General features: G+C 39.3%; 2 protein-coding genes across 2 annotated transcripts; both read right to left on the bottom strand.

Moving 5' to 3' along the window:
- Nucleotides 1-1,555: 1,555 nt before the first annotated feature.
- Nucleotides 1,556-11,740, bottom strand: sh3glb1a (SH3-domain GRB2-like endophilin B1a). Its single transcript, XM_015002934.2, has 9 exons — nt 11,233-11,740; nt 10,726-10,867; nt 9,934-10,062; nt 7,679-7,812; nt 7,345-7,437; nt 4,430-4,519; nt 4,205-4,305; nt 3,735-3,966; nt 1,556-2,705 (listed from the first exon to the last, which is right to left on the bottom strand). Exons 1-9 carry the CDS (start codon nt 11,293-11,295, stop codon nt 2,598-2,600), a joined length of 1,092 nt encoding a protein of 363 aa, XP_014858420.1. The 5' UTR covers nt 11,296-11,740; the 3' UTR covers nt 1,556-2,597.
- Nucleotides 11,741-13,389: 1,649 nt separating this feature from the next.
- On the bottom strand, nt 13,390-24,972 carry LOC106927396 (crystallin J1B-like). Its single transcript, XM_015002935.2, has 10 exons — nt 24,838-24,972; nt 24,418-24,490; nt 18,407-18,586; nt 17,996-18,094; nt 16,205-16,297; nt 15,922-16,078; nt 15,726-15,841; nt 15,143-15,220; nt 14,681-14,820; nt 13,390-13,702 (listed from the first exon to the last, which is right to left on the bottom strand). Exons 2-10 carry the CDS (start codon nt 24,482-24,484, stop codon nt 13,598-13,600), a joined length of 1,035 nt encoding a protein of 344 aa, XP_014858421.2. The 5' UTR covers nt 24,485-24,490; nt 24,838-24,972; the 3' UTR covers nt 13,390-13,597.
- Nucleotides 24,973-25,593: the final 621 nt, after the last annotated feature.

The raw sequence follows: 25,593 nt of genomic DNA, 5'->3' as shown, positions 1-25,593 counted from the left end.
CCAAAGAGTGGAGATGAAGAGACCAAGCTGTTCGTCACTGAAGGACACCTTTGTTGTATGAAAAGCAAGATCATTCAAGGGTAAATTGTAATATTCCATAAAAAAACAGACTTGAATATATAAGGGGGTGCATGTTGTTGTTTTTTTTTACTTTTTAAACTTTTGATTTTCCTCTGAAATTCAAATGAGGAACCTCAAATGGAAAATGTTGTGTGGCACGAACATCTTGTGAAGCTTTCAAAATGGCTTCCTGTCCTCCAGTGCACTGATTTATGGAATGATAAAGATGACGAACATTTCATTATAAAGGGCTTGGAGTTCAGCGGCAGTGAGGCCACGGTTAACACGGCCATGAGGTAATTTTTCAACAAGCTCAGAATGCTAAAATATAAATCTGACAAAACTTTGAGATTTAAGATTACGTATAAAAAAATAAAAAAAAAATCAGGATAAAAGTTCAAACTAGTGTTTTTAAAAACACACTAGTTGTCAATTATTGTAGTTAGAATTAAAGCGGTGTGGAAATACAGAAATGTAAAAACATCACACAGTAGAAAAGAAAAAAAAGGAAGATATTTAACTGATTTAGTTGAGGATGGCATAATTCAACACTGTTGAATTTTTAAGCATAATACTGAACAGTTACTGTCAGATGCCTCAACCCGATGGGGCAAAGACAGTTTTGGTTTTGAGATGCTGGGGTACAATATAACATACGGATATTTATCCATATCCCTTTTCAAACATAAAATTATGCTGTATATTTTGATTATATACGTTATATATTTTTTTCTGTTTCTTTTATTCTCATTTTCCAATCATGTTTGAAATAAACTACCATACGTCAGCACTTAACAGCACCACTAAGTTCAGTTTGAAACGTACAAGAAAACATTTTGAATTAATTTATGTTTAACTTGTTTTTCATGATGATTAATAAATACCAGCCACAGGAGTTAAATGTTCCTTGTAACGTAGGAGTCAGATTCTGTCTTTAGTTACCATCTAAATAGGTATATATCGTTTTGGTTTTTTTGGTGATTCGTCACCTAGTTGGCACTTAAAAATATAAGCTACTTTTACAGCTCTGGTGCAGAAAAACTTCTGCTCCTAATAGTTGGACACACGCTTTTGTAATTGACCACATTGCGTGGCCTGGTTGTGTAGAGGTACACAAAAGAAATGATGGCATACATTAACAATATCAAATAGTACACAAACCGCTTCCCATAGGTCTATAAATATCCACTTTTGTGTGTGAAAACACACTTATAGTTTTCAGTGGAAAAACGTTTTGATTGAAATGTCTGACTTTGTCAACGTCTGTGTTTAAAATGATTCTTCCATTCTTTTATTTATGTATTTTTTGGTTCATTTTCACTTTTACTATTCTGGCTTTGAAAAGCAAAAAAAAAAAACATTCAAGCAACATTTTCACGGGTTGTGCGTTTCACAATATTCTTTCCTGCCCTGCCCTCTGGTGGCCTCATCAGAAAGTACACCTGTGCAATCTGAAATTTTAATTTAACCCGTACAATAATGTTGAGATGCCTACTTTCGATGGTTCATATTTCATATTTATTTTACAATCACAGGCCACTGCATCACTTACACAAAATACAAAAGCTCAATTTTGTAATACGGCCTCAAATGCAACAATACAGCTCATATAAAAGTTGAAATGCAAACTTGGTGTCATTCCAGATGGGTTAGTAATCTTTACTGCAAACATTTTCTTTAGTAAAACAGCAAGCTGATCAAAACCAGAGAAACAAATACCAGGTTTTCTTTCCGGAACAAGGCAGAATTTTTTTTTATTTTTTTTTTTTATTTTAAGCACAGCCATGGCTGATTTCTGTCCCGCAAAACTGGTGGAAAAAAGTTTTCTGTTGGGGCGTTGAAACATTAGTAATCAATACTTAACAGACTGAGCTCAATACTGATGGAGTAGATGTGGATTGTAAAAGGCAATATTCCAACAATCCATTGGACAAGAACAGAAACGGCTATGAGCTTCATGCTAACACATCTGTGGCAAAACGCAAACAATACAGTCCAAACAAAATTGATTTTCAGGACAACCATAACAGCTACTGCTCCTCCAGATTAACGCTTATAAAATAAGAATTAAAAATATTTAGCAAAACTCTTCACTTCAAGCTGAAGTGCTCTTTTTTTTTCCAGTAAGGAAAAGGAGGGGGGAGCATTTAAGGTCACCATCTGAGATCAATTTTGTAAACAAAATCTTTAGAAGTGTGGCACGTGTTTCAGTTCGCGTGGAACCAAACTCAAAGGCATCGAAGAAGGTTTAAGAGATTTTCTGCAAACTAATGAGGAAAAAGGTCCATCCGCTCTCCCGTCACTCAGATTTATTTATTCCTGCTAAAGTCTGCGGCATAACAGAGTCCATCTTTTCTTTTTTCTTTTTTCTTTTTTTTTTTACAAAAGAAACATGAAAAAGAAAAAAAAACTGAATGAAATAGAAAGCGAGGCCTGTCCCTGCAGCGTGGTATAAATACGGAATCACAGCTGGTTGCACAGGATGTGAGAAGAGAGAGAGAGAGAGAGAGGAGAGAGAGAGAGAGAGGATTTGTGCTTCAGTTGAGCAACTCTAGGTAGGTGATTGGCACTTTGCCCTTCTGGTTGCCTCGCTCCCCCATCAGCCAGTCTGAGTCCATGCCTGGGACACTGCTAACTGTGATCACCTGGGGGGAATAAACAGAAAGTGGAGAGAATTATTAACAAAAGCTTTGCAAAACTACAAAAGTAAGGTCATCAGCATGTTCTGACAGGGAAATGAAAAAAAACTGACAGCGAAGAATCGGATTCACTGTCAAATCTTCTACGTTATTAAAGATTTTCCTCATGCAGTTGAATCAGGAGTTCCACAGGGAACAGTTTTTGGCCCAATACTTTTACTTCCCTTTCACCTATGTAACATTGCTCTGTCAGTGTATTGTAAGCCTGGCGGGCCAGCAGGCTTTACTTGCGCCCCCACCAGGCTAAGCACGTCTTTTGTTTATTTATTGTAATTGTTTTTATACACCGGTAACAGTGATGGGAGATATCTGACTGAGGTCAGGTGTCCTTTTTTAAATTTAATGGAACAAGCCAACATCATCAGTAAATAAAGTGACATGTCAGAAAAAGTATAAAAATATTGTGGACATTTTGGAAGTGCAAAAAACTGACCTATTTTAATTTTATTTTCTTATGCCTGCTTCTTTTAAGACCTTATTGATGGTGTTTATAATGCCTTCCAATAACAGATAATTACCTAGTGATATTTTCACATTTTCTGTCAACTTTAAACATTTTCTAACTCAAAAACACAGCAGCCTACTGAAAGAATTCTCTACCATTCTTACAATCAGACTTAGCAAGTTGATGAAACCAAAGAAAGACTAATTGTCTTTGTTAGAGGTTAATTTATGGAAGAAATTTATGGAAGAAAAATGTTTGGAATGAGGCAATGTGGAGTCACTGTTAATCAGCCACATACAAGGAGTGGCACTCCTGTAGTCCTGCAATGGGAGACCATGTGGTTTAAACAGATGGTGCATCTGTAAGAATGCAAAAAAGAAACTGCTGTGATTCAGAGCTGACTGAAATTCTGTGGATTCTTGGAAAGAAAACTAAAAATAATCAACAATACCATGGAACTAACATTTACCGGGAATGCATAATAACGAAAACACAACTGTGAGTGCGACTGAATTTCCGTGAAGCCTCACCTCGTCGGCCAGCAGGGACAGTTCGTTGCTGCTGGCGGCGTCGTAGTCGTAAAGGACCCGCGCTTTGCGGCTGCCGTTGGAGCTCCGCAGCTCGCTGAATCCACCCGCCGCCAAGCTGCTGCTGCCTGCCGAGACGCTGGGCAGAGAGGCGGACATGGGTGCGGTGGGCACCGAGACGTTGGCCCCGCCCGACATGGACGACTGGTTGTTGTTGGAGAATGAGGACGGGAAACTGGTGGCGGCGGGAGACAGGATGAGCGAAACGTGTTCGAAAATAGAGGCTAATTGACAATGAGCACACATGCAATTTGGTCTCTTTTTAAGTCTCAACTCTTAATTCGTGTACTAAAGATACTGTGACCGAACTTGATCTATTCAGGATTAGTCACTCTTTTATTCAAATTACAGGTGTAATCTCTCAGCTCTTTGGGAATGGACAAAACAAAAGCGAGGCGGCAGCAATGTTTCACCTGCCGAGTTGCTTTTGGAGATCCACCATGTACTGGTAACACTGTGCGTAGTACGTCGTCTGGGCCTCCACAAAGTCATTCAAGCAGCGTAGATGGTGTGCCTGATAATGTGGAAGAAAAAAAAAAATCAATAATAAAAAAAAGAAACATTTCTGCTTATTTTAATCATTTTAAAATAAAAAAATCACAGCAGAGAAAGACATGCACGTCTCTGAGTTTACTTACATGAGTGCTGCTGACGCCCTCTAGCAGCAGACGCGTGATCTCTGCCTGTCGGTCAAACTCACTCTGGGTCATCCTCAGCTCCTGCTCTGCCTGAGGACCAAGAAAAGTCGGCTTACTTTTCTACGCTTACCTGTTTTTATAATTAAATATGGTTATTAAACCTTTTTTTTTTTTTTATAAAAATCTCAACCACTTTATATGCTGAGCATGCACACAACATGATGAATTTAGGGGGATGAACACAAATGCATACCACAACTTTAGGTTTTTATTTGCTAATTTCTTTTACAAAAAAAAAAAAAAAAAGTTGGTCTTGAATATTAAACCACAACAGAATATATTCATTGTGGTTGTAACACTACAAAATTTAGGGATTGGGTGGGGGACATTTTAAAAATTGGGGCTGAATGTGTCTTGGAGGAGAAGCAGGAAGATTAGCAGCTGTTGACAAAACTGCCCTGGGATTTTGGTGCGTCTGTGTGTTCAAATCAAGCACGGCTCCAACATTCCACTCACCTCTGTCACTTCCTCTGCTCACATCTGCGGCATTGCGAAAAAAAAAACAAAAAAAAAACAACACACAAACGTGACACAGTAGTTAGCGCTACAGCTGCTGCAGCCAACACAGCAACATCCTCACTCCCATGTTTGTACGGAGGTGGGAAAAAAAACGAAACCGCACGCCGCCTGTGGCGACGTCGGCTGTTAAGATGGTTCTCATCTGTTTTCTTACGATTAAACGGTGCCGCAGAATGAGTAGGAAAAAACAAAAAACAAGGGCTGGTGTTAACCCACAGAAACTAATATTTACAGTAGAGGTTTCGCGTTTGCTTACTCAAACAGCGTTTCTGCAGGTTTCAACAACTCCAATTTAAGTCTTTTTAAGACCATTACGAAAGGAATTTATCGAGACTTATGTCTCCAAAGAAATGTACAAACTTCATTCAGCCAACTGGCGATTAATTTTCACTTCGTGATATACGATAAAAAGTTAGCTAGCTAGTAAGGGCATGTTAGCAGTGAGTTGTAATGAAGATGTCTGAGTGTGGCCACAAGAAAAAAAAACTAGATAAGGTATACTTGATTTAAAAGTCCTGCCAAGTCAAAATTTAAGACCTGTCATTAACATATTTAACCCCAATCCTTAATTTTTTTTAAGCGAATTTAAGATATTTTAAGGGCTTAATTTTAAATACATGAATTTAAGACTTTTTAAGAATGCAGCCTGTCAGGTTTTACAGGCGTGTTGCAACAGGAGAAAAACTGCCTCTGCCCAGGGAAATCTGTCTAATGTCTTTAATGGGATTGAGCTGAGACTAGTCCCTAATCAAGTTTGCAATCTTTACCTTAATCAATTCACAAAGGCTTCACAATTTACCAACAGTAAATAACATCACGTGTTTTTTCCTGACATGACTTGCCGTTGATGAGTCAAGCGGTTAAAGCTCATCAAAAGGCTTGCTGCCTACTGACTCCACAGGAAAGCTACCGAGCCACGATGCAGCTCATGGTGACTGGTAAGTATCTCCCTGATTATTTGCATGAACAGTTGAGCTTTAATCACATGGAGCAAATTTTAACACTGTGAGATAAGACGCGCATTTAAAGCCGTCCGCTTGTGTCTGAATCAGAATTAGTAGTAAGGAAAAACTGCTTCAAGAAAATTTGATTTTCATCATGTCTCTACGACCGGCGCACAAAGTTAGAAAAACACACGACTTTGGTGAATGTCAAGATAACGATACGATTCATTAGTTAATTAACCAGAGTTAATGTCTTTCTGTTATTCCTTCAATGCATGGAGCCCCTACGAGTAGCCTATAAAACTGAGTTAGGGGTGAAGCGATTCATCGTAATGAACATTGAAGTAACAGTCAACTAATTTACGATTATTCCATAAATCAGTTGACTTCAGCACAAGGACTCACAGAACGGCCAGTGGCTCAAGGAGCAACACATTCAGAGCAGTAATCAAGTTAAAACTGTGCAAAAAAAAATATACATACATTTCACATTTAAGATAAAAAAAAAAAAAAAACGTCTGGAAATATGTTCTACCTAAAACTCCTCAAGTGCCAGAGTTTTAGCTTCAAATTCTGTAAAAAAAATAAAAACTCCTATTTGGCACTTTTTGTTTTTTTAGCGTTCACTAAAGGAACTTTTAAGCTTAGTTTCATATTGAAAAAAGGAATTGAATTATTTGTTTATTTGCCTTTTTAATACTGCATAAAAAGCTTCAATGATATTTTGATTACAGAATAATCAAATGAATAAATCAATCACTAAAATAATAATTTTATTATTGTTATGATTAAAATTGTGCATCATCTGTCTACATCTGCTGTTTTGGACTTAGTCGAAGTTCCTAATTACTTTACCGTAACACCTCAATTTTATGCTACATTAGTTATTGCTGTATTTTACTGGTATATACAGCCTGAATGCATAATACTTTAATAATAACCAAGTATGCACTGCAGTGTCATGCAGCCCTCATATAGACACATTTAAAGCTGGTCTGTTGCAGGCATTTCAACATCTCTAATAGTTTGCAAATATCGGTAAGTTGGCTTTAAAATACTTGAGAACACATTGAGGAAAAGCTCTAAAGAATGTGGAACTTCAAAATGAAGAAAAAATGAGCAATGAGCACAGAGAAAAACAAACCGTCCAGAAAAGGGGAACCTGAAACTTCCCATCGTTGCTCAGAATCAGGAATACGAGTCACAAGGACTGAGCTGGACATCCGTTCAGCTCCGTGTGTCAGTCACAACTTGTGCGACTTTAGAGGCTTTCAATCCGTATCGGGATGTTTGTGTTTGTGTCTCCAAAACTGGTTGCAAATTTTGCAAAGTTTTCTGCGACTTAAAAGTCGCAGAAAACCTTTTTTTTTTTTTTTTTAAATGTGTACTCACTGCAGCTCTTGCGTCAGGCATCCTGGCTTTCTTTAGCCGGGTTTTGGCTGCGTCTAGATCCAAACGTTTGACCTGTAGAAGCTTTCGTTCTTTCTAAATGGGGAAAAAAAAAAAAGAGAAGAAAGTAACATCATTAGTAATCCTGGATTCTAAAAACGGTGCAAAATCTCAACTAGTACAAGGGTGCGGTTGCTGTGGTCAGCTGTTTTATTTTAGATAGGGAATGACGTAAAGTTTAAAAAAAAAACAAAAAAAAAACCCTGACATTTCCTCCGTGCTCGCTCTTGGACAATTTGGAAACTTTGACACGTTTGTCGTGTTTAACCCAACTCACCAGGATGGTTTTGAAGTCGCCCTCTAGAAAATTTCGAAAAGGCGTCAGGAAGTTGATGGCAGAACTCTGGATGAACTCCCGCTCGGCTCCGCCGATCTGCTTCTGCGTCTCGCCGCATTTTATCAGAGCGTTTCCTGTTAGTCAGCCGCACAAGGAAGAGTTCACAAAGCGTTGCAATCTGCCAGAGGCCTCAACATGTCTGTGCTTAAAACATCAGGAGCTGCGTTACGGGAACATTCACGCATGCAGATCCTTCCTGGTTGCCCTCTAAAAGAAATATAAAAAATTGCTGCACAAATAAAATAATCTTCCAAATGAATCTTATTTTATCCATCAGTTTTAAGAAATCCAAACCGTCGCATAGAGGTGATTTGTTGAGCAGTTCTACTGTCTGACACACTGGGTATGTTATTAGCTTATTAGCAACTAAATCCAGATGTTTTTTCTCTCTCTTGAGGAAAAAAATGAAAAGTTTAAAGTTAATTCAACGCAACAAGAAGAGAAAGGTTGCTAGTTGCTAGGCAACACTGACGATTTCCAAATTTACTCTCTGTATGTACATTTCTGAAATATCCAAGTCTTAAATAAGAAAGAGGGTTAAATTCTGTTTTAGACTTTCAGGAAGTCAAACCTCATTGTAATTATTCAGACATAAAAATAGTATTGATCTAAAATAATTTAACTATACACTCAGACAGGCAGATACAATATAAGTTTTTGGGCTCAATAAGTTGGATTCCCAAAGAGAAATTAGCTGAAGCAATGACAAACTATGAAATATGTTTTATTATTGTCAAAATTCCAGTTTATTTTTTAACAAAATCCAACTTTTACCATTCTAATCATAACTTTAAAAAGTGTATAATTATGGAAGGAATGAAAACAATTTAACAAATCAATACCCAGAGCTGAACATTTATTATTATTATTATTATTATTAGTATGTTATTCAACTTTCATGAATGTAACAAAGTGCTGTGTTTCAGCAGAACATTGCATGTGTTAAAAAGCATTTACCTGTCACTTTTTTATGTGCAAAGTATTTCATGTTTGACAGATTTTAAAAAAAAGAAAATCTAAATTTTAAAATGTTTTAGATTTGAACTCCACAATAAAATACGTCTCAGAAAGAAATCTGCATCAGTAAAATCTTGTGCACACTGCCGTAATAATCAGGACCTTCGTTCATTTTTATTTCACATTACTGTCAGTATGTCTTTTGGTTTCGCTCCTGCAACTTCACAGTATTAGCTTAGTATGAATCTTTTGTATCTGAAGGTAGATTTCTCATCAGAATAACCGTCTCATAAGAAAATAAATCACCAGGTAATATATACGGTGTTTTCTATTCTTTTTTCTCTTCCCTCCTCTGTCTACTGAGGATCGTGCTGGATTTGAAAGTCTTGGCACTCTTCAGAAATAAAAAAAAAAAGTAAGTAAAGGAATGGTGCGCTCTCTTTGTAGTCTTTGAAGTGCGATTGCCAGCCAGAATAACAACAGGAATGCAAACCGAAGTTGAAATTTCCGACTGGGAAAGTCAGAGTAGCACTGCTGCAAGCATAAACTATTTATTACCAATACTGATCATGTTTTATTAAACCAGTGACACAGCCTACTGTAGAAATACTGGTTAATGTCTTCTTTTAGGACTGATTCATAAAATGTGGGGAAGGATATTGTTATTAATGTTAGCCGCACTGCCAAAACAAACCACAAATCCCACCGGTTTCCAACCTGCAACCAGAATCCTCAGAAATGCTAACAGAGGCTAATTTCCAAGTTGCGACAGACGGCTTAATATGTCAACTTTAAACTCAACTGTTCATTCAATCAAAATATTCTTTTTGCACAGATATGGCAAAAAGAATATTTTGAACACTGTACTTAAATCTTAGATTATGAGTCTTGCAGAGAAATGAGTCAGAGTTTTAAAAAAAATTGGAAAATTGTCCACAAGAACCGATCCGTTAAAATAATTAATACAGAAATACATTTTCAGATCACAAGGAAAATGCAGATGAACTACTTTACACTTTCCCACCTTCAGTCCAAGCTAATGCGCTCTAAGAAGCTTTCAGCCTTTTCACTTGTTGCATAAACAGAAAGAAATTGATGTTTGGCACAAAGCTTCTGAGTCTTAAAGGATCAGAAAGTATCGGTAACTTTTTGAACAGCTTTTTATTTTATTCTTTTTTTTATTATTTTCTAGTAGAACAAACAACGTGAAAGCTCGTCGACGTCATAAACTCACTCACCATAAGCAGTCCCAGGACCAAAGTCGCTTCCGGCTTCGATCATGGAGTGGCCCAGCAAGTCGTGGTTGTTGATTCGTGCGGGGGCTTTTTTCTCCAGCTTCTCGTACACAAATTCTTCCAGTCGAACATCTAAAGAACAGAAGAAAGAAAAAAAAAAAAACGTAACAGGATAACTCGATTACAAAGTCATAAGACATCCGTGAGGGAGCCACTTGCAAGGAGTGTTCTCATTGAGCTCACTACGGCCTGACTCCAGTTATCTCACAACAGAAAGCTGCATTAATGTCAATCACAACAAGCAAAAACTGAAATGGTCTTCTGCTGGTTCTGATCAAATATGTTTAAGCCGTGAAAAGAACATTAGAAAGTTCAGCACCGACTGTTGCACCAGACTGGAATCCCCAGATGGTCCATATGTTTGTTGTGCCTATAGCTTCGGTTGGGCTTTAGAGATACGGCATCATGGTGTGAGCTGTGGAGGATGCACAGCTGAGCTCACACACTTCACACACAGCGAAAAAAAGACGGGCGTCAAAAAAAATTAATGAATAAAGGCATTGTTCTAAAGGGGCAATGTGGAGAAATGTACACATTACACAGATTATGAAGTTAGATCTGAACAAATGATAAACAAGAGATAAATCAGTCGGCTTTTACGATTTTTTTTTCAATGCATCACGACTAAGAATCTCACCATTTCCAGTCTATAAAATGCATCAAAATACAGCATGTACTATGATGCTTCAGATGATCAACAAGTCCATGACGAAGTAATAAAAAAAAGATACTCACTTGGATTAGGTTGTAGTAAGACCTCTGTTTGCTTCATGATCTTTTCTGTCCATTGCTTGGTGTTCTCAGCTCTGCCTAAGAGGTTCTCCAAATGGGCATCCAACTCAGTCTTCTCAGCCTGTCCAAGCTTCTCTTCTGTAAACTGTCAGCCAAATAATAAGAACAAAATGGTTAGTTTCTCTCATTATCGGTTTATCAAAAGAGGACCGATATGTCAAGTGGCTATCTGCCTAGCTACATTTGATAGTTTTGTTTGATGGTTTCTGAGGCCTGCGTTGGTGGTTATATGGAGCACCATGTAAAAAACGAAGACTACGCAGTTTAAAAACACTGTCTAAAAGTAACAGCTAAGTTTGGAGGGCACAGAGTCTTTCACTCAGGTGACAACATTGCACTTAGCTACATAGTAACAACAGCAGTAACGGTAACTATCTCACAGCTGAGCTAACTGGTTAGGCTAGCAGCTAGGTTAATTAGCAACAACTTCCTCCCGACAGTTTCACTTACTTGCACCGCGCGGCTCAGGAAAGTACCGGCGTCCGCGGCTAAGCGCTTAACGTTAAAATCCATGGCAGTCCAGGTGAAAGTGCTCTCCTCCTGACACAAGAACGGGCTTATCTCACGTTCAAGCTGTCATCCCAACAAAAAGTGTCATTGAAGCAACTTTTTTTCTTCTTCTTTTTTTTTTTTTTGTCTGAGTTCCACCCAGCTGTTGAGCCAGACAAAGATAGTACACTGAAAGATAGTTCACGGCTCTGGCTTCTCAGAGACAACGTTTACGTAGTCGCGCGCATGCGCGAGAGGCATTCACTGGCAGAAGGTAAAATATAAAGTAAAAAAGTTCGAATAAAATGACAGAGAAATTTCATAATTCATACACTGTTTGTAGCTTGCATTTAACAGGCAAAGTTAATCATTTCATTTTATTCGACGCAGTCTTATAAATCACTTTTTTCACTGGAGCAAAAGTATGTGGCGGCATAGGCTATCTCTCTTGATCTATATTTGTTCCTGTATGGCAAGAAGTTTTATACATATTAGATGCACAAAATGTGCTTTTCGCCTACTGTTTTTTTGGGATTAAGTCGCTCTAGCGAAACAATTACTTAAACTAGAACTGTATGTTCAGTACTATTATAAAAGTTCCCACAGGTCATCAGCTAAAGCAGATTAGTGGGTGACCACTTACCAATTACAATTTACTTTAAAAACTCCAAATTGTTAACTAAGCACAAATGATGCAAACTAGTTTGCAAAAGTAGATGAAAATGATGGCCAAGGATAAACATTTGGAAGTATTATGACAGAGAATAATGCTATAAGTCATGAACATCTTTTACTTTTTGATAGTTTATATTCATAATATAAACTGAAAGACTTCAAGGGACTAGATGTACAAGCCCAGAGTAGGTTACCCCAGAACCTGAAAACCTGGACAATCTGATTTAATTAACTGAAATACTCTGCTCTCTACCAGAAGAACCTCTGAACATCAGTACATTGCCAATGATCTAAAGCACACAATCAAGTTCATTTCTGAATGGCTCAAAAAAATTAAATGAATATTTTGGAGTGGCATATTTAAAGTCTGGACTTCAATCTGATTGAAATGCTACGGTACGTATGACCATAAACAGGCTGAAATACCAAATTTAGTGGCCAAAAAATTCATTGTATTGTGTGTGGAGTTCATTCCCAACTTTAAAACAGCAGTGGAAAGATTAAAAAAGTAAATAATAAAACTGAGAAAACAACAGAAGGATCAGAAGAACATTGCACTTTTTCTGTTAGCTGTGTTTTTATTTTTTCTAATCTGATGAAAATTTGTATAAATAAAGGTGTTAGGGTCATGTGACACTTTTCTCTGAGTGGGACCAAATGCATCCTTAAAAGAAAACATTTAACAAGCCAGTTCTTGTGTTAAGCTATTCAAGGAATGCACAATTTGGCAGATCTTTAAAAAAAAAAAAAAAGAAAAGAAAAAAAATTGAAATGTTCCTTATGTCTGGATGTAATTATGACAGAATGAGCATGCAGTGTGGGAGGAAGACAAAAGCTTCTGCTGGTCACAACCTTTTCGCTCTCCTAAACGTTGGCTAACAGACCGTGTAGGCTGTAATTACCCAATCGCAACTGTGTTTTCTTCCTGTTACGCAAAGCCATCGTTTGTTTAAAATAAAGCACGCATTTAACTTTTCTTTTTTTTTTTTTTTTCTTTTTGTATTTTAGAGTTTAGACTTTAAACTACTTCCCATTTATCATTTTTCAACAAGTGGGCTGGAAAAGCAACTAAGTAGCCTACACACCACATTTTTATACCCACGCCGTGCTAAAGACATAAAGTCTCTGGCATGGCCTTGTGCTTGGCCAACTTTCAGGAGTGTTGGGGTGGATGCTTTAAACATGTGAATATCGAAGTCAGCACTTTCATAAAGGCAGAGAGGCTCCTTGGAGAGAGGAGGAGGTTGCAGTCTCTCCTCGTTCCAGAAGTAAATCTGTCCGCTGCAGCTCCTTCACTTCAAAAATAACAGAACGTACTCAGAGGAATAAAGAAGATAGAAATGCTGCTGAAGCTTGACTGCGGCGGATGATTTACCCACCAGACATGTTTCCTAATATTAAGCAGCCGAGAAGATAACAGACGGATACAGATACGGTAGTTAGGGGGGGGGGGCAGAGTTTTATTTTGAGCACACACAATTTAGACACACTTTCTCTTCTCTTCCTCCTTTTCTTTCGCCCAACTAAATAAACTTTGACAGAGCAAATATTTTCAAGCTACACTCAGACTTTAGAATGCAGCCGTCATGAACTGCCATGTCAAAGTGCATCTGTATCATGGGGAGGCCTACACTCAATCGGTCAATAAAAGCTACAACTGCTGCCGTCTGCCGACCACATTTTCAGCCAGCTCCAACAGCAGAGGGTATCTGAGCGTCCTCTTCCTCCATGACTCCGGGATTCCGCGGAGGCCGGTCTGCAAATACGTTGAGATGACAGATTAATGCAGACGAACTCTTGGAATAGACGAGCGCGCTGTCAGAGCTAATGAGTGTTTCACAAATATAGACATGGAGGATGTATGCAAAATGTTTCCATGCACTGTTTCTTGTCAAGACCTGCAAAAAACATTCTACTTTTAGAGCATCTCACTGGAAATTTTTACAAAAATACAACCTTTAATTTGAAGGCATTTATTTGGTTCACAATAAATCCCTTCAAATTTGGTACAATTTCTGGTACCTTTGATATGAATGAGTTGTACTCTCTATAACATTTCAGAAAGTTGAAACATTCAGAGAGAGGAATTTTTGATACAATTATTGATTGAATCAAGGCTCCGTTTAATCACAGAGGAAATGGACTGTAGCCAATCACGTGTAATGGTAAGAAGCTGACCAGCTCTGCCAACTTATCGCCAAAAAACGTAACCGCGAGCGGAGACGTTCTCCTAGCTCGCTCGCGCTTCACTCCGCGCACTTTGTCTCCATTCGTGATCCAATTTACTCTCGCTAATTTTGCCACAATAGTCCAGTTCAATTTAATTCAAAAATGCTTTACTGATCACAAAGGGAATCATTGCTCTAGGGACTGAGACGACCATGCAAGAAATTTGATGCGTGTGATGAAACATTTTGCACTGGTTTTGTGGCGTTCTGATCTGAAGAGCTGCACTCCCAAAACTCCCAGAGTATTTGGTTGAGTAACAGAACCACAGCATTACACCTCCTCCACCATGTTTTAACAGTTCCATAACATTCTCTCACAATCCTTGTTTTGAGGCGCAGTTCCGGGCAAAGTGCCACACATCAGCATTTGTTATTATTGTCTCTTTCAGCTTTTAATCATAATGTAATAATGACCATTTTGTGAAAGCATTACATCTGAAGGTATTTAATAATCTTTTTCCTATGCCAGTATGGGTTCAGATCATTGACTGACATTCCTACTGTACCTGCGCCCCGAAGCAGGCTCCGATGAAGGAGGCCCGGCTGGCGGTGCATCCCCCTCGACGCATGGTGTCCCTCACAGCCTCCTCCAGTTGTTTCATAGTCAGGACCCCGTGCAGCGCCGCCTGGAACGCACCGGGCAAAGCTGGACACAGACGACCACAGGCATGTTTCCAATTATCCGCAGAAGCACCGTCATTTGCTCCGCTCTTCAGACGCCATTAGCAGGGACGTGAACGGATCTAGCGAGGGGGAACTTTAAAAGCTTTTTAAACCCCGAGACAGCCAACTCAGCAGGGGAGGGCAGAATAAAAAAGAAAAAAAAAGAAAAGAAAAACGGAGGAGGAGGGAGAGCGTTATAGATCAAAGGCAAAAGGGGGGCCTAATGACAGGATCTGCTTTCAGGAAGGGCGTGAAGGCGATGCCAAGTCAACAGACCTGAGTCCCGCTGCTATCTACTGGCTTACCTCATGTGTTAGTGAACACAGCGGGTATGAGCTGATGGGACGCTTTGGCTAAGTTCTCCTTCACCTGGCCGATATGCGCTGCAGTCGAGACAGAGAAGAAGAAGAAGAGAGACAAAATACAGTGGTTCATTTGGATCTTCTCAGTCAAACTTTGGTGTTTATTCAAAGATGTTCTGCATATACTTCCAATCTAACTGCTCCTGTTTAAAGGGGAATTAGTTTCCGCTGTGCAAATTCAAGATAGACATCAGCATGTGCAGCATTTCTTGTTGGAAAACTTATGTTTAACTATCATGGATGCTCCGGGGCTTTTCATTAGCTCCGTGGAATTAAATCTGAGAGGCAAACTGATTGGATTGAGGTCGTGGCTCATTTCACACGATGGTAATTACGTGGTTCTTACCCAAGATTGGATGTTTACTCTATCCTCTTAAAATCGCCGTACAACGCTTAGTTTCACAATTTCTAATGAGCACAGTAAATGCAACCCTTAAGAAGTAACATATATAGGCCTAAAGAGTGTTACATTCACAAAGCGAGGCCCCGTTTTGATAGTTTTAGTTTACGGCATCAGCTCAATCACCAATGACAGCCCTGTCCAGATCCTGAGGGTTCTTCCTGTTGGGGTCGCTCAGCTGAGCCACAACTGCATCCAAAGCGTTGGGATCCGGGCCTTTCAGAATGAAACGTTCCAGAAACCTGGACACAAACACGCCACGATTCAGGACGACCCAGTCGCTTAAGACGTAATCCGGCGAAATCGTCCCCATCCTCCTCACCTCGCAGCAGCCAGAGTCACTGCCACACACATGTCGTTGTTTTGGGTGACGCGTACGGCGCTCTCCACTTTCTCCAGCATCTCGGGTCGTCCGGCGAACATGGCGACGACCGGAGCGAGCTTGGTGACACCGTCAATCTGACAGTCCACGTCGCAGCCTTAAAAAAAAACAACAAAACCAAACAAAACAAAGTACAGCGGGTTTAAAGTCTTCAAATATTTTATATCAGACGGCAATTGGTTTGAGTTTATGATTCTTTTTTTTTTTTTTTTTTTGAAATCACCTGGTTCTTCTTTTCCGGCATCAACATTTCTTAAGAAAGCCTTCAGGCTCGCGTTCCTCCACGGACCGTCAATGGGAAGAATGGCTTTGGGACCTAACCGGTGAGATGATGAGAGTGTTTCATGGAGGTCAGATCACCAGATAGATGTCGATATTACACAAGGGTAAATGCAGATTGTGGTTTTGATGGTGACTGTTTCAGTTGGTAAGGGAGAGAACCTATGAATCCAGATCAGCAGTTTGTCAAAATATCTCTGCTCCCTTTGTTAGATCAGGAATTAAGTGTCATTAGCCGCTGCTTGGGAATCAATTTCACAACCCAAATCTAAGCCTGACTACTGCCAGACTTGTAGAATAAAGAAATTCATCCAGTCTGAACCCGTCTTACAACATGAAGTAGGCTAAAAGATCTCAAAACCCCAGTGGTGTTTCACATTTTCTCCACATGGAGAAAACATGGACCAGTGGTGAACCTTGCCAGTAAGAATGCGACTGGAGTGTAAATTGGAGTGTAAGAATGCAACAAAAAAACATATAAACTCATCCAGGAAGCTGCACAAGAACCACAAGCCTCGCTTTGTGCTAAGTTTTGGACAGTGTCAATTATTAGAAATTAGAAAATAAGGAAGAAATAGGAGTAAAAATGACATTTGTGGGAGAGTTTCTAGGCTGACTTCAGGGAACAGGAAATTCTGTCGTTTTGGGAATATTTTCTGTGGATTAATGAGACAAAAATTGAGTGGATTTTTAGTTTTTATAAAATGTTATTAGATCTGGTGTAAGACTTGTTTAAAATTACATCACGGTTGTAGACCCTGTCGTTGCTTTGCTATGTCAAAAAATGGATGATATGTGGTAATTGATGAAACTTTGTGCTAAAAAATGCCAAAGAACAATGTCCGACCTCGAGCTATCAGTAACCTTAAGCACTAAATTAACTGGATTAGGCAGCAGGACAATAACTCAAAGCATAAAAACAAGTCTACCTATGAATAAAAGCAAAAAAAAAAAAAAAAAAAAAAAAAAAACAATAGGAAAGAAAATAAAAGTGAGGATTTTGCAATGCCTTAGTCAAAATCCAGTTCAATAGATCATTTATCCGTAAGGCCCCATTAATGTGGCAAAGACTAGTGGTAAATAAATGAATTCATCATTTAGAAACTTTTTTTTTATTTCAGAATTCAGATTATCTTTGTTTTGTATCAAAAATTGCTTGGTTATCTGAAACTTTTTGAGTGTGTTTTGATGTGTCAAAAACAGAAGAAATCGTAAAATATCGGAATCGATTTTCACCAGATGTGAAACTCGGGAGGGGGAAAGAAAAAAAAAAAAAACAAGCAACTCTTCCTGATGCTTTCTTGAGTTCAGGTTTCTGTAGGTGAAGCTTTACGTTCGGTCGTGACGAAAATCCCTCCGAAAAACAACGACGCAATCACTCCAAGACGTGCAGCTGTCTGGCGTTTACTGGACCCAGCGGCGTACTGTGCTGTTGTGGTAAGTTACTGCAGAACTGAATCTTACATGTCATCCTAGCAGTAAAACAAGGCAGCAAACATTTACGGCGCAGCAGAGAGCGCAACCAAGAATAGAGAAGTTGTGCTTCCTGTCACGTTTATACGGACAGGGACAGTCCCTTCAGCAAAAAAAAAAAAAAAAAAGAGAAAAGAAAAGAAAAGAAACATACAGAGGGTTTTAACAGATCGTAACAGTGGCTCTCACATCCCCTCCGGCCTCTAAAGTTGGTCATTAACGCGTAGGGAAATCAGTGGAAAAACGGGAAGTCACAAAGTACCTCCTTTATTCCTGTAAGGATCGTTGACGGGCAGATCGTACACCGTCCCCGGCCCGAAGAACTCGTAGAAGCGCTTAGTCAGGTCTTTCACGTCGACATCTATCAAAAAAAGCCAGAAACGGTAATCGTTAAGTGATTAAATTAGAAGAAAGACAAACTGTAAAGCTTGGAAAAAACATTCTGAGTGATAAAAGAACAGCTTGACGTCTTCAGGATAAGGTTTTCTGAAGAAGAGTAACGTCTCGACAGCTATATCGTGTCTGATTCTGTTTATTTTCACGTGACGTTTTCTTTCAAGCAAAAGTAAAAACGAACAATTTTGATAACAAACAGTCGAGCCAGGGCTCTGAGAAGCATCTCGCTTGTGCGTGTCACACTTCTCGCCGCACCGTTTTGGGAGAAGTCCAGTACCTCCGCACTGACTCAGCGACTCCAGCAGGACGTACGCCTGGTCTCCGTAGCAGGTCTGCTCGCCCGTTGTCCTGCGATAAAAAGGATTTGCTGACAGAGGCCGAAACTCGGGACAGGGCTCCAGGTCAGAGAGGACTTCATTCAGCCGGTCCGGGTTGTAGATCCAGTGCATCGGCTGGGCTGTAGGGGTTAACGGAGAACCGGAGGGACGGGAAGAGATAGAAAATTTAATAATATCTTCTTTTTTCTCTCTCTCTCTCTCTCTCTCCTCTGCTTTCCTAAAGCGTTTTACCTCCTGTTAATGGTCTGTATCTCTGTAACGGGAGACACAGCGTTCAAAGCCCTGAACCTTCTTCATTTTGTCAAGCTACATCTTTAGACTTTAATGCATTTTACCTAATGGATCCACACAAAGTAGTTTATAATTGTGAAATGGAGTGAAAGGAGCGTTTTATTTTTCATGAGTAAAATCTGAAATTATGCTACGGTACAAGAAAGAGAAGCAGTTTTTCCTTAACCAAGATGGAGACGTTAGACAGGAAGAAAAATAATCCTGGAAGAACAACTTGACTTAGAAGTGGGGCGGAGCTTCACCATCCAACAGAACAACAACACTAAGGTGTGTTAGATCAGCCCAGTCAAATCCCAGAAATATGACAAAAGACAATCACAGATGCCCTCCAAGTACGATGGAGTATTAAGGCCATATTAAGAAAAAAATAATAACAATAAAGGAAAATTAAGAGAATAAACTCCAATGAAGTCATTGCATTACCAGAATAAAGCCACAATGTTACAAAAATAAATTTGTAATAACATAAGAATAATTTTACAAGAAAAAAGTTGAATGAATATGAGAATAACGTCAGAATATTTCAAGAATGAAGTCATAATATTACAAGATTGGTCGTAACATTATGACTTTATTCTCGTATTATTTCGAGTTTATTCTTGTAATGCTATGAATTTATTCGCATAATTTTATTTTCACTTTTTATTTTCTTAGCCTAGCACCCTGTCGTACTCCATCAAGTCTGACTGAGCCCAAGTTACATTTCTAAGTGAAAGGGCCGAATAAAATCTACCTTTGATTCAAGCTGTATATAACTAGAATTCATCCATTCATTTTGTTAAATTTTATACTGTCCTGACAGCAAACACGTCGTAACCAGAATGAAAGCACTTGTTTTGAATGTGTTTATCGCTGTTAGGTGTAATCAACATGGCTCAGTGTTGACATTATGAATGTTTTGTGCTCTCATTTGTTGTTGTTTTTATCATTATTGAATTATTGTGTCACATCACGTGACTTGTCTAATTGAAGACACTCGTGTACAATAAAGGGTGTGTCCTTCAAACAAAGGGGGAACAACACGAAAGCCAAACCGAGTGAGTCTCATGGTGTCACGTTGAACGCTGTGCCCGAAAAGTGATTCTGCTAACAGGTTATGGGCCCAGGATCAATGAAGAAACGAGTGAATGTCCCAACAGACGGTGAACATCTGTTGTGTAAGTAAACAAGGGAAATGAACAGAAGAGAAAAAGACATGGCACACAGCCGCTGGTCAAGACTTCTCTTTGATGGAGACGAGAAAAATTACGAACTATGGGAAACAAAGTTTTTAGGACATCTTCGATTGCAAGGGCTGAAACAGACAATTTTGACAAGCCCCTCCGATGATGACGATGAAGAGGAAGACGCGAAGAAAAACGCTGAGGCTTATGCAGAGCTCATTCAGTTTTTGGATGACAAGAGTCTATCACTTATCATGCATGACGCGGCAGACGATGGACGTGCGGCGCTTGGAATCCTGCGGGCCCATTACGCCGGTAAAGGAAAGCCCAGAGTGATTAACCTGTATACTGAGCTGACGTCACTGCAGAAATCACCCTGTGAGTCGGTTACCGAGTACATCATCAGAGCTGAGACAGCGATCACCGCTTTAAGAAGTGCAGGTGAGGAGCTGAGCGACGGACTTCTGATCGCCATGGTCCTGAAAGGACTTCCAGAGACATTTAGGCCATTTGCTATTTATATCACTCAAAGCGAAGATGGTGCTACGTTGACTTTTGCAGAGTTTAAGACTAAACTCAGAAGTTTTGAGGACATTGAAAATATGCGTGCCACAGTATCTGAGGACAATGTGATGAAAGCTAAAACCCATTCTGGTACGAAGTGGGCACCAAGAAGTGCAAATGATCTTGGAGCAGGAAGTTCTGAGATCGTGTGCTTTAAATGTGGGACGAAAGGCCACATAAGCAGAACCTGCCAGCGGAAGCAGTGGTGCAGTTACTGTAAGAATAACAATCACAGCAACGCAACCTGCAGACGGAGAAAACAACGGGACAACGCACGGAAAGTAGCCGAAGAGACGGGCGGCGACAAAGAGTTTGCTTTCCGGGTGAGCGACGCTGACATGCGAGTGGACGACATCAAGAGGAGAGGTCTGATGGTGGACGCTGGTGCGACGTCGCACATAATCACCGACATCAAGAAGTTTCGGAAGCTTGATGAAAGTTTCCAGGCCGAGACGCACTGCGTGGAATTGGCTGATGGATCCAGGTGTTTTGGGGTTGCTAAGCAACGAGGAGACGCGGAAGTGTTTTTGATTGACAGGAGAGGTCGACGTCTTAAAACGGTGCTGAGGAACGCATTATACATCCCTTCATATCCGCAAGACATCTTCTCAGTGAAAGCTGCAACATCCAGCGGAGCAACGGTGATCTTCAAAGAAGGAAAGAACGTTCTTCTCAGAGACGATACCAAGTTCCCCATTCACGTATGTAACAAATTGTATTACTTACAAATGATGGACAGTGAATGTGGTGATCAGTGTAAAAAATGTTATGACTTACAAAGTTGGCATGAGATTCTTGGACATTGCAATTACAGAGATGTACTGAAGCTAGAAAATGTTGTTCATGGCATGGAAATTAAAGGGAGAGGTGAACCAATGCCATATTGCGAAGTCTGCACAAAAGGAAAATTTGTTCAAACTAGGAACAGGGAGCCAGATGCAAGAGCTAAAGGACCACTAGCAATGGTCCACACAGATTTAGCAGGACCTATAGACCCAATATCCAAAGTTGGTCACAGATATGCATTATCCTTCACAGATGATTATTCCAGTGCAGTCTTTGTATACTTTTTGAAAAACAAGAGTGACACAGTACAAGCTACTGAAAAGTTTATTGCCGACATGGCTCCACATGGAAAGATTAAATGTATGAGGTCAGACAATGGTACTGAATTCACAGGAAAAGAGTATCAGGCATTACTGAGCAGAAATGGTATCAGACACGAGACCTCAGCACCATATTCTCCACATCAAAATGGTACGGCAGAACGAAACTGGAGAACTTTATTTGACATGGCTAGATGTATGTTAATCGATGGTGAGTTACCAAGAATGTTATGGCCATATGCAGTTCAGACAGCTGCTGTAGTGCGAAACAGATGTTATAATAATCGCACACAGCAAACGCCTTACTTCATGTTGACAGGCAGACAGCCTAACATTTCTAGGATGCACAAGTTTGGATGCGTTTGTTACACTTACAAACAAGAGAAAGGGAAGCTGGATTCAAGGTGTGAAAAAGGCATTTTTATAGGGTATGACAAGAACAGTCCAGCCTATATGGTCTACTATCCAAACAGCAGGAAAATCCAGAAACACAGGCTTGTGGAATTTGTATCCAGAGAGAAAAATGAGACGGATGTAACTTTGGACGATGATGATATGATTAGAATTAGTCCGAGAGCAACCAAAACTTCAGAAGCTGATCCAGTAAATGTTTCTGACCATAAACTGAGCACAGAGGAACCAATGGCGAGTACCAGTCATACAACAAAACATGAAGAACCTGAGAGGCGATACCCTGTCAGAGAAAAAAGGAAACCAGGTTATTTGGATGACTATGTATGTAGCATTGATGATGAAGAGCAGATAGCCAACATTGATTATTGTTACAGACTGATAAGTGGAGTACCTCAAACCTACAAAGAAGCTGTAACATCTGTGAATGCAAAAGAGTGGGTTACAGCAATGGATGAGGAAATGCAGTCATTAAGGGACAATGTTACTTTTTCCCTGACCAATTTACCTGAGGGTAAAGGTGTAGTGGGGGGTAAATGGGTGTATACAATCAAAAAGAATAGTGATGGATCAGACAAATATAAGGCTAGATATGTTGCTAAAGGATTCAGTCAAAAGAAAGGTATGAACTATGATGAAACCTTTTCACCAACTGCTAGCATGACGAGCATCAGAGTGTTGATGCAAAAGGTGGCACAGGAGAACATGTTTGTTCACCAGATGGATGTAAAGACAGCATATTTACATGCTCCAATCGAATGTGAACTTTATATTGAACAACCAGAGGGCTACAAGAAGGAATCTCAAGAAAATGAAAGACTGGTGTATAAACTGCAAAAATCTCTTTATGGACTTAAACAGTCGGGCAGAAACTGGAACAAAATGTTGCATGACTACCTATGTGAAATCAAGTTTGTTCAAAACCCTGCTGATCATTGTGTTTACACAAAGATCACCGATACTGAAACTGTGTTCATCATTATATGGGTCGATGATTTGATTATTGCTGCCAGTGATATGAATATCCTTAGAGATGTAAAAGAGAAACTTGCATCCAGATTTAGGATGAAGGACTTAGGAAAGTTGACACATTTTCTTGGCATTGACTTTGAGAAAGATGCTGACAGTATTAAAATGTCACAGTCGAAGTATGTGAGGAAAATATTGGAAAAGTTTGACATGCAGAACTGTAAGCCACGAACTATTCCTTGTGAGCAGAAACTCAACTACGCTGATAATGCTGAAGTAATGAGTGATGTCAGAAAATACAGGGAGGCAGTAGGAAGCTTAATCTATTTGTCAACATGTACAAGACCAGATTTAAGCTATGTAGTAAGTAAACTGGCACAGTACTTTGCAAACCCAACCGCAGAGCAGTGGAATACTGTAAAGCATGTTTTCAGGTATCTAAAAGGTACACAAGATAAGGAACTATGTTTTAAAAAGGGTGCCTGTGATAACCTTATATATGCATACAGTGATGCTGATTGGGCAGGTGATGTATCAGATCGAAGAAGTACAACAGGTTACTGTATGAGTCTAAATAAAGATGGTCCGTTAGTCTCATGGAAGACCAAAAGACAGCCTACAGTAGCTCTATCTACATGTGAAGCAGAGTACATGGCATTAGCTGCTACTGTACAGGAATGCTTATACTTGAAACAACTGTTGTTCAACATGGATGGTCTGGATTATTTAGCTAAGATTTATGAAGACAATCAGGGTACCATATCCTTAGCCAAAAATCCTGTATATAGACAAAGATGTAAACATATTGATATTAAATATCATTTTGTCAGATCAGTCGTAAATGAAGGAAAAGTTTTTCTAGAGTACTGTCCAACCAATGAAATGGTTGCAGATGTACTAACTAAACCAACAACAAAGATTAAGTTAGGGAAGTATGGAATGTTTATGTTTGGTGTATCATGAATGTATTTTGGTTGAAATATTAAGAGTCAGAGGAAGTTACCCAAATGTGAGCAAGTGGGGGTGTTGACATTATGAATGTTTTGTGCTCTCATTTGTTGTTGTTTTTATCATTATTGAATTATTGTGTCACATCACGTGACTTGTCTAATTGAAGACACTCGTGTACAATAAAGGGTGTGTCCTTCAAACAAAGGGGGAACAACACGAAAGCCAAACCGAGTGAGTCTCATGGTGTCACGTTGAACGCTGTGCCCGAAAAGTGATTCTGCTAACACTCAGAAATGACGGCGCCTCCCTTGAACTCTGTCAGCACGTCCAGATGTTTCTGACGGATAAAGCATCTAAAGCACTGACTAAAGAAAGCAACAACATTCTGTTTGAAATATACCGAGCTTATATATATATATATATATATATATATATATATATATATATATATATATATATGACTGAGGAGTGTTATCTGTATGGTGTGTATCTTACCTGCTGCATCTGCCACCGCTGCCCCAATAATGGCCCCAATGGCTCTGTCAGCCACGCTGGAGGCCATCTGCTTCTATTAAACCAGACAAGACATTCGATATGTTGAGGGCTTCCCGTGACATTACGACGTCTCATACTAAAAAAAAAAAAAAAAAAACTACACCTTGAAATGAAAGTCTGCGAATTTCATTAGAGAAGTGGAAATATAGCTCCCTAACTGCTGTTGGGAAATGGTAGCTTGTGGCTAAAAATACTTGACGGACGCAGAGTAGGAAATACACATGCACAAGTCATTGTGTTTGATTCTCGTTGCGGTTCAAGCTCGTACCCCCAGTAGTTTACTGTCACTAAAATGTCTCAAAGCATTGTATTCTGCTACAAAACGTTATCAGTTAAACACTTTTTTTTTTTCATTCCTACCTCAAAGTGCAACCTTCTGCTCTCAGACGGCTCCTTCTAGTCTAATTTCAGTCAGTTTTCTGGAAGGGGCTAAAACAGCAATCAACCAAGCGATAAGAACAGCCAATCACATGCAGCCTATGGGAAGCTGTTTTTTAACACGCTGAGTCAAGGCCTAATGCTTAAAACTCTGGGATGCCTTCATTTTCTATTCCATCTGTACACACAAAAAATGTTCCTTTGAAAATTGCCTTGGAAATATTATGTATGAATGCATAGAGCCCAATTTCTTTTTACAGCCATTCCTTGTTTAATTCGCCAGCATACACAAGAAATATCCTCAGGTTTTCTGAATTTTTAGGTCCTTAAATATAAGCTTAGCGAATAAAGTTTCTCTGTATAATGCTAAAAATAAAAGATACGTTTATTATTATTGTTGCTGATATGAATAATTCTTGTATAAAATATATGCTACAAATATCTACAAAATATTGAATTTTCCCCAAAAATTTAATTTGGGGATTTTCATCTCCCCTCAGAGCTCCGTGTGGTGTTTCTCTCACTGAGCTTGATTTTAACAGTAAAATTTAAAACCTCAACACCATAAGCAATCTTTTCTCAACACTCAGAGCCCAAACCCTTTGTACGTAGTGAAGCGTAGAACAAGAGGCTGGATTTTATAAGGCCCACTAAAATACATTGCTTCTGGGTCAATAGTTCAGTTTCTGATAACATGTAGACACCACAGGGTGGATTACTTTAACAGACTCTCTATGT

The sequence above is a fragment of the Poecilia mexicana genome, unplaced genomic scaffold (assembly GCF_051168715.1).
Source record: "Poecilia mexicana isolate PSO_F unplaced genomic scaffold, ASM5116871v1 scaffold_20, whole genome shotgun sequence".
Lineage (NCBI taxonomy): Eukaryota > Metazoa > Chordata > Actinopteri > Cyprinodontiformes > Poeciliidae > Poecilia > Poecilia mexicana.
The sequence above is the reverse complement of the archived record's forward strand: the minus strand, read 5'-3'. Positions and strand labels throughout refer to the sequence as shown.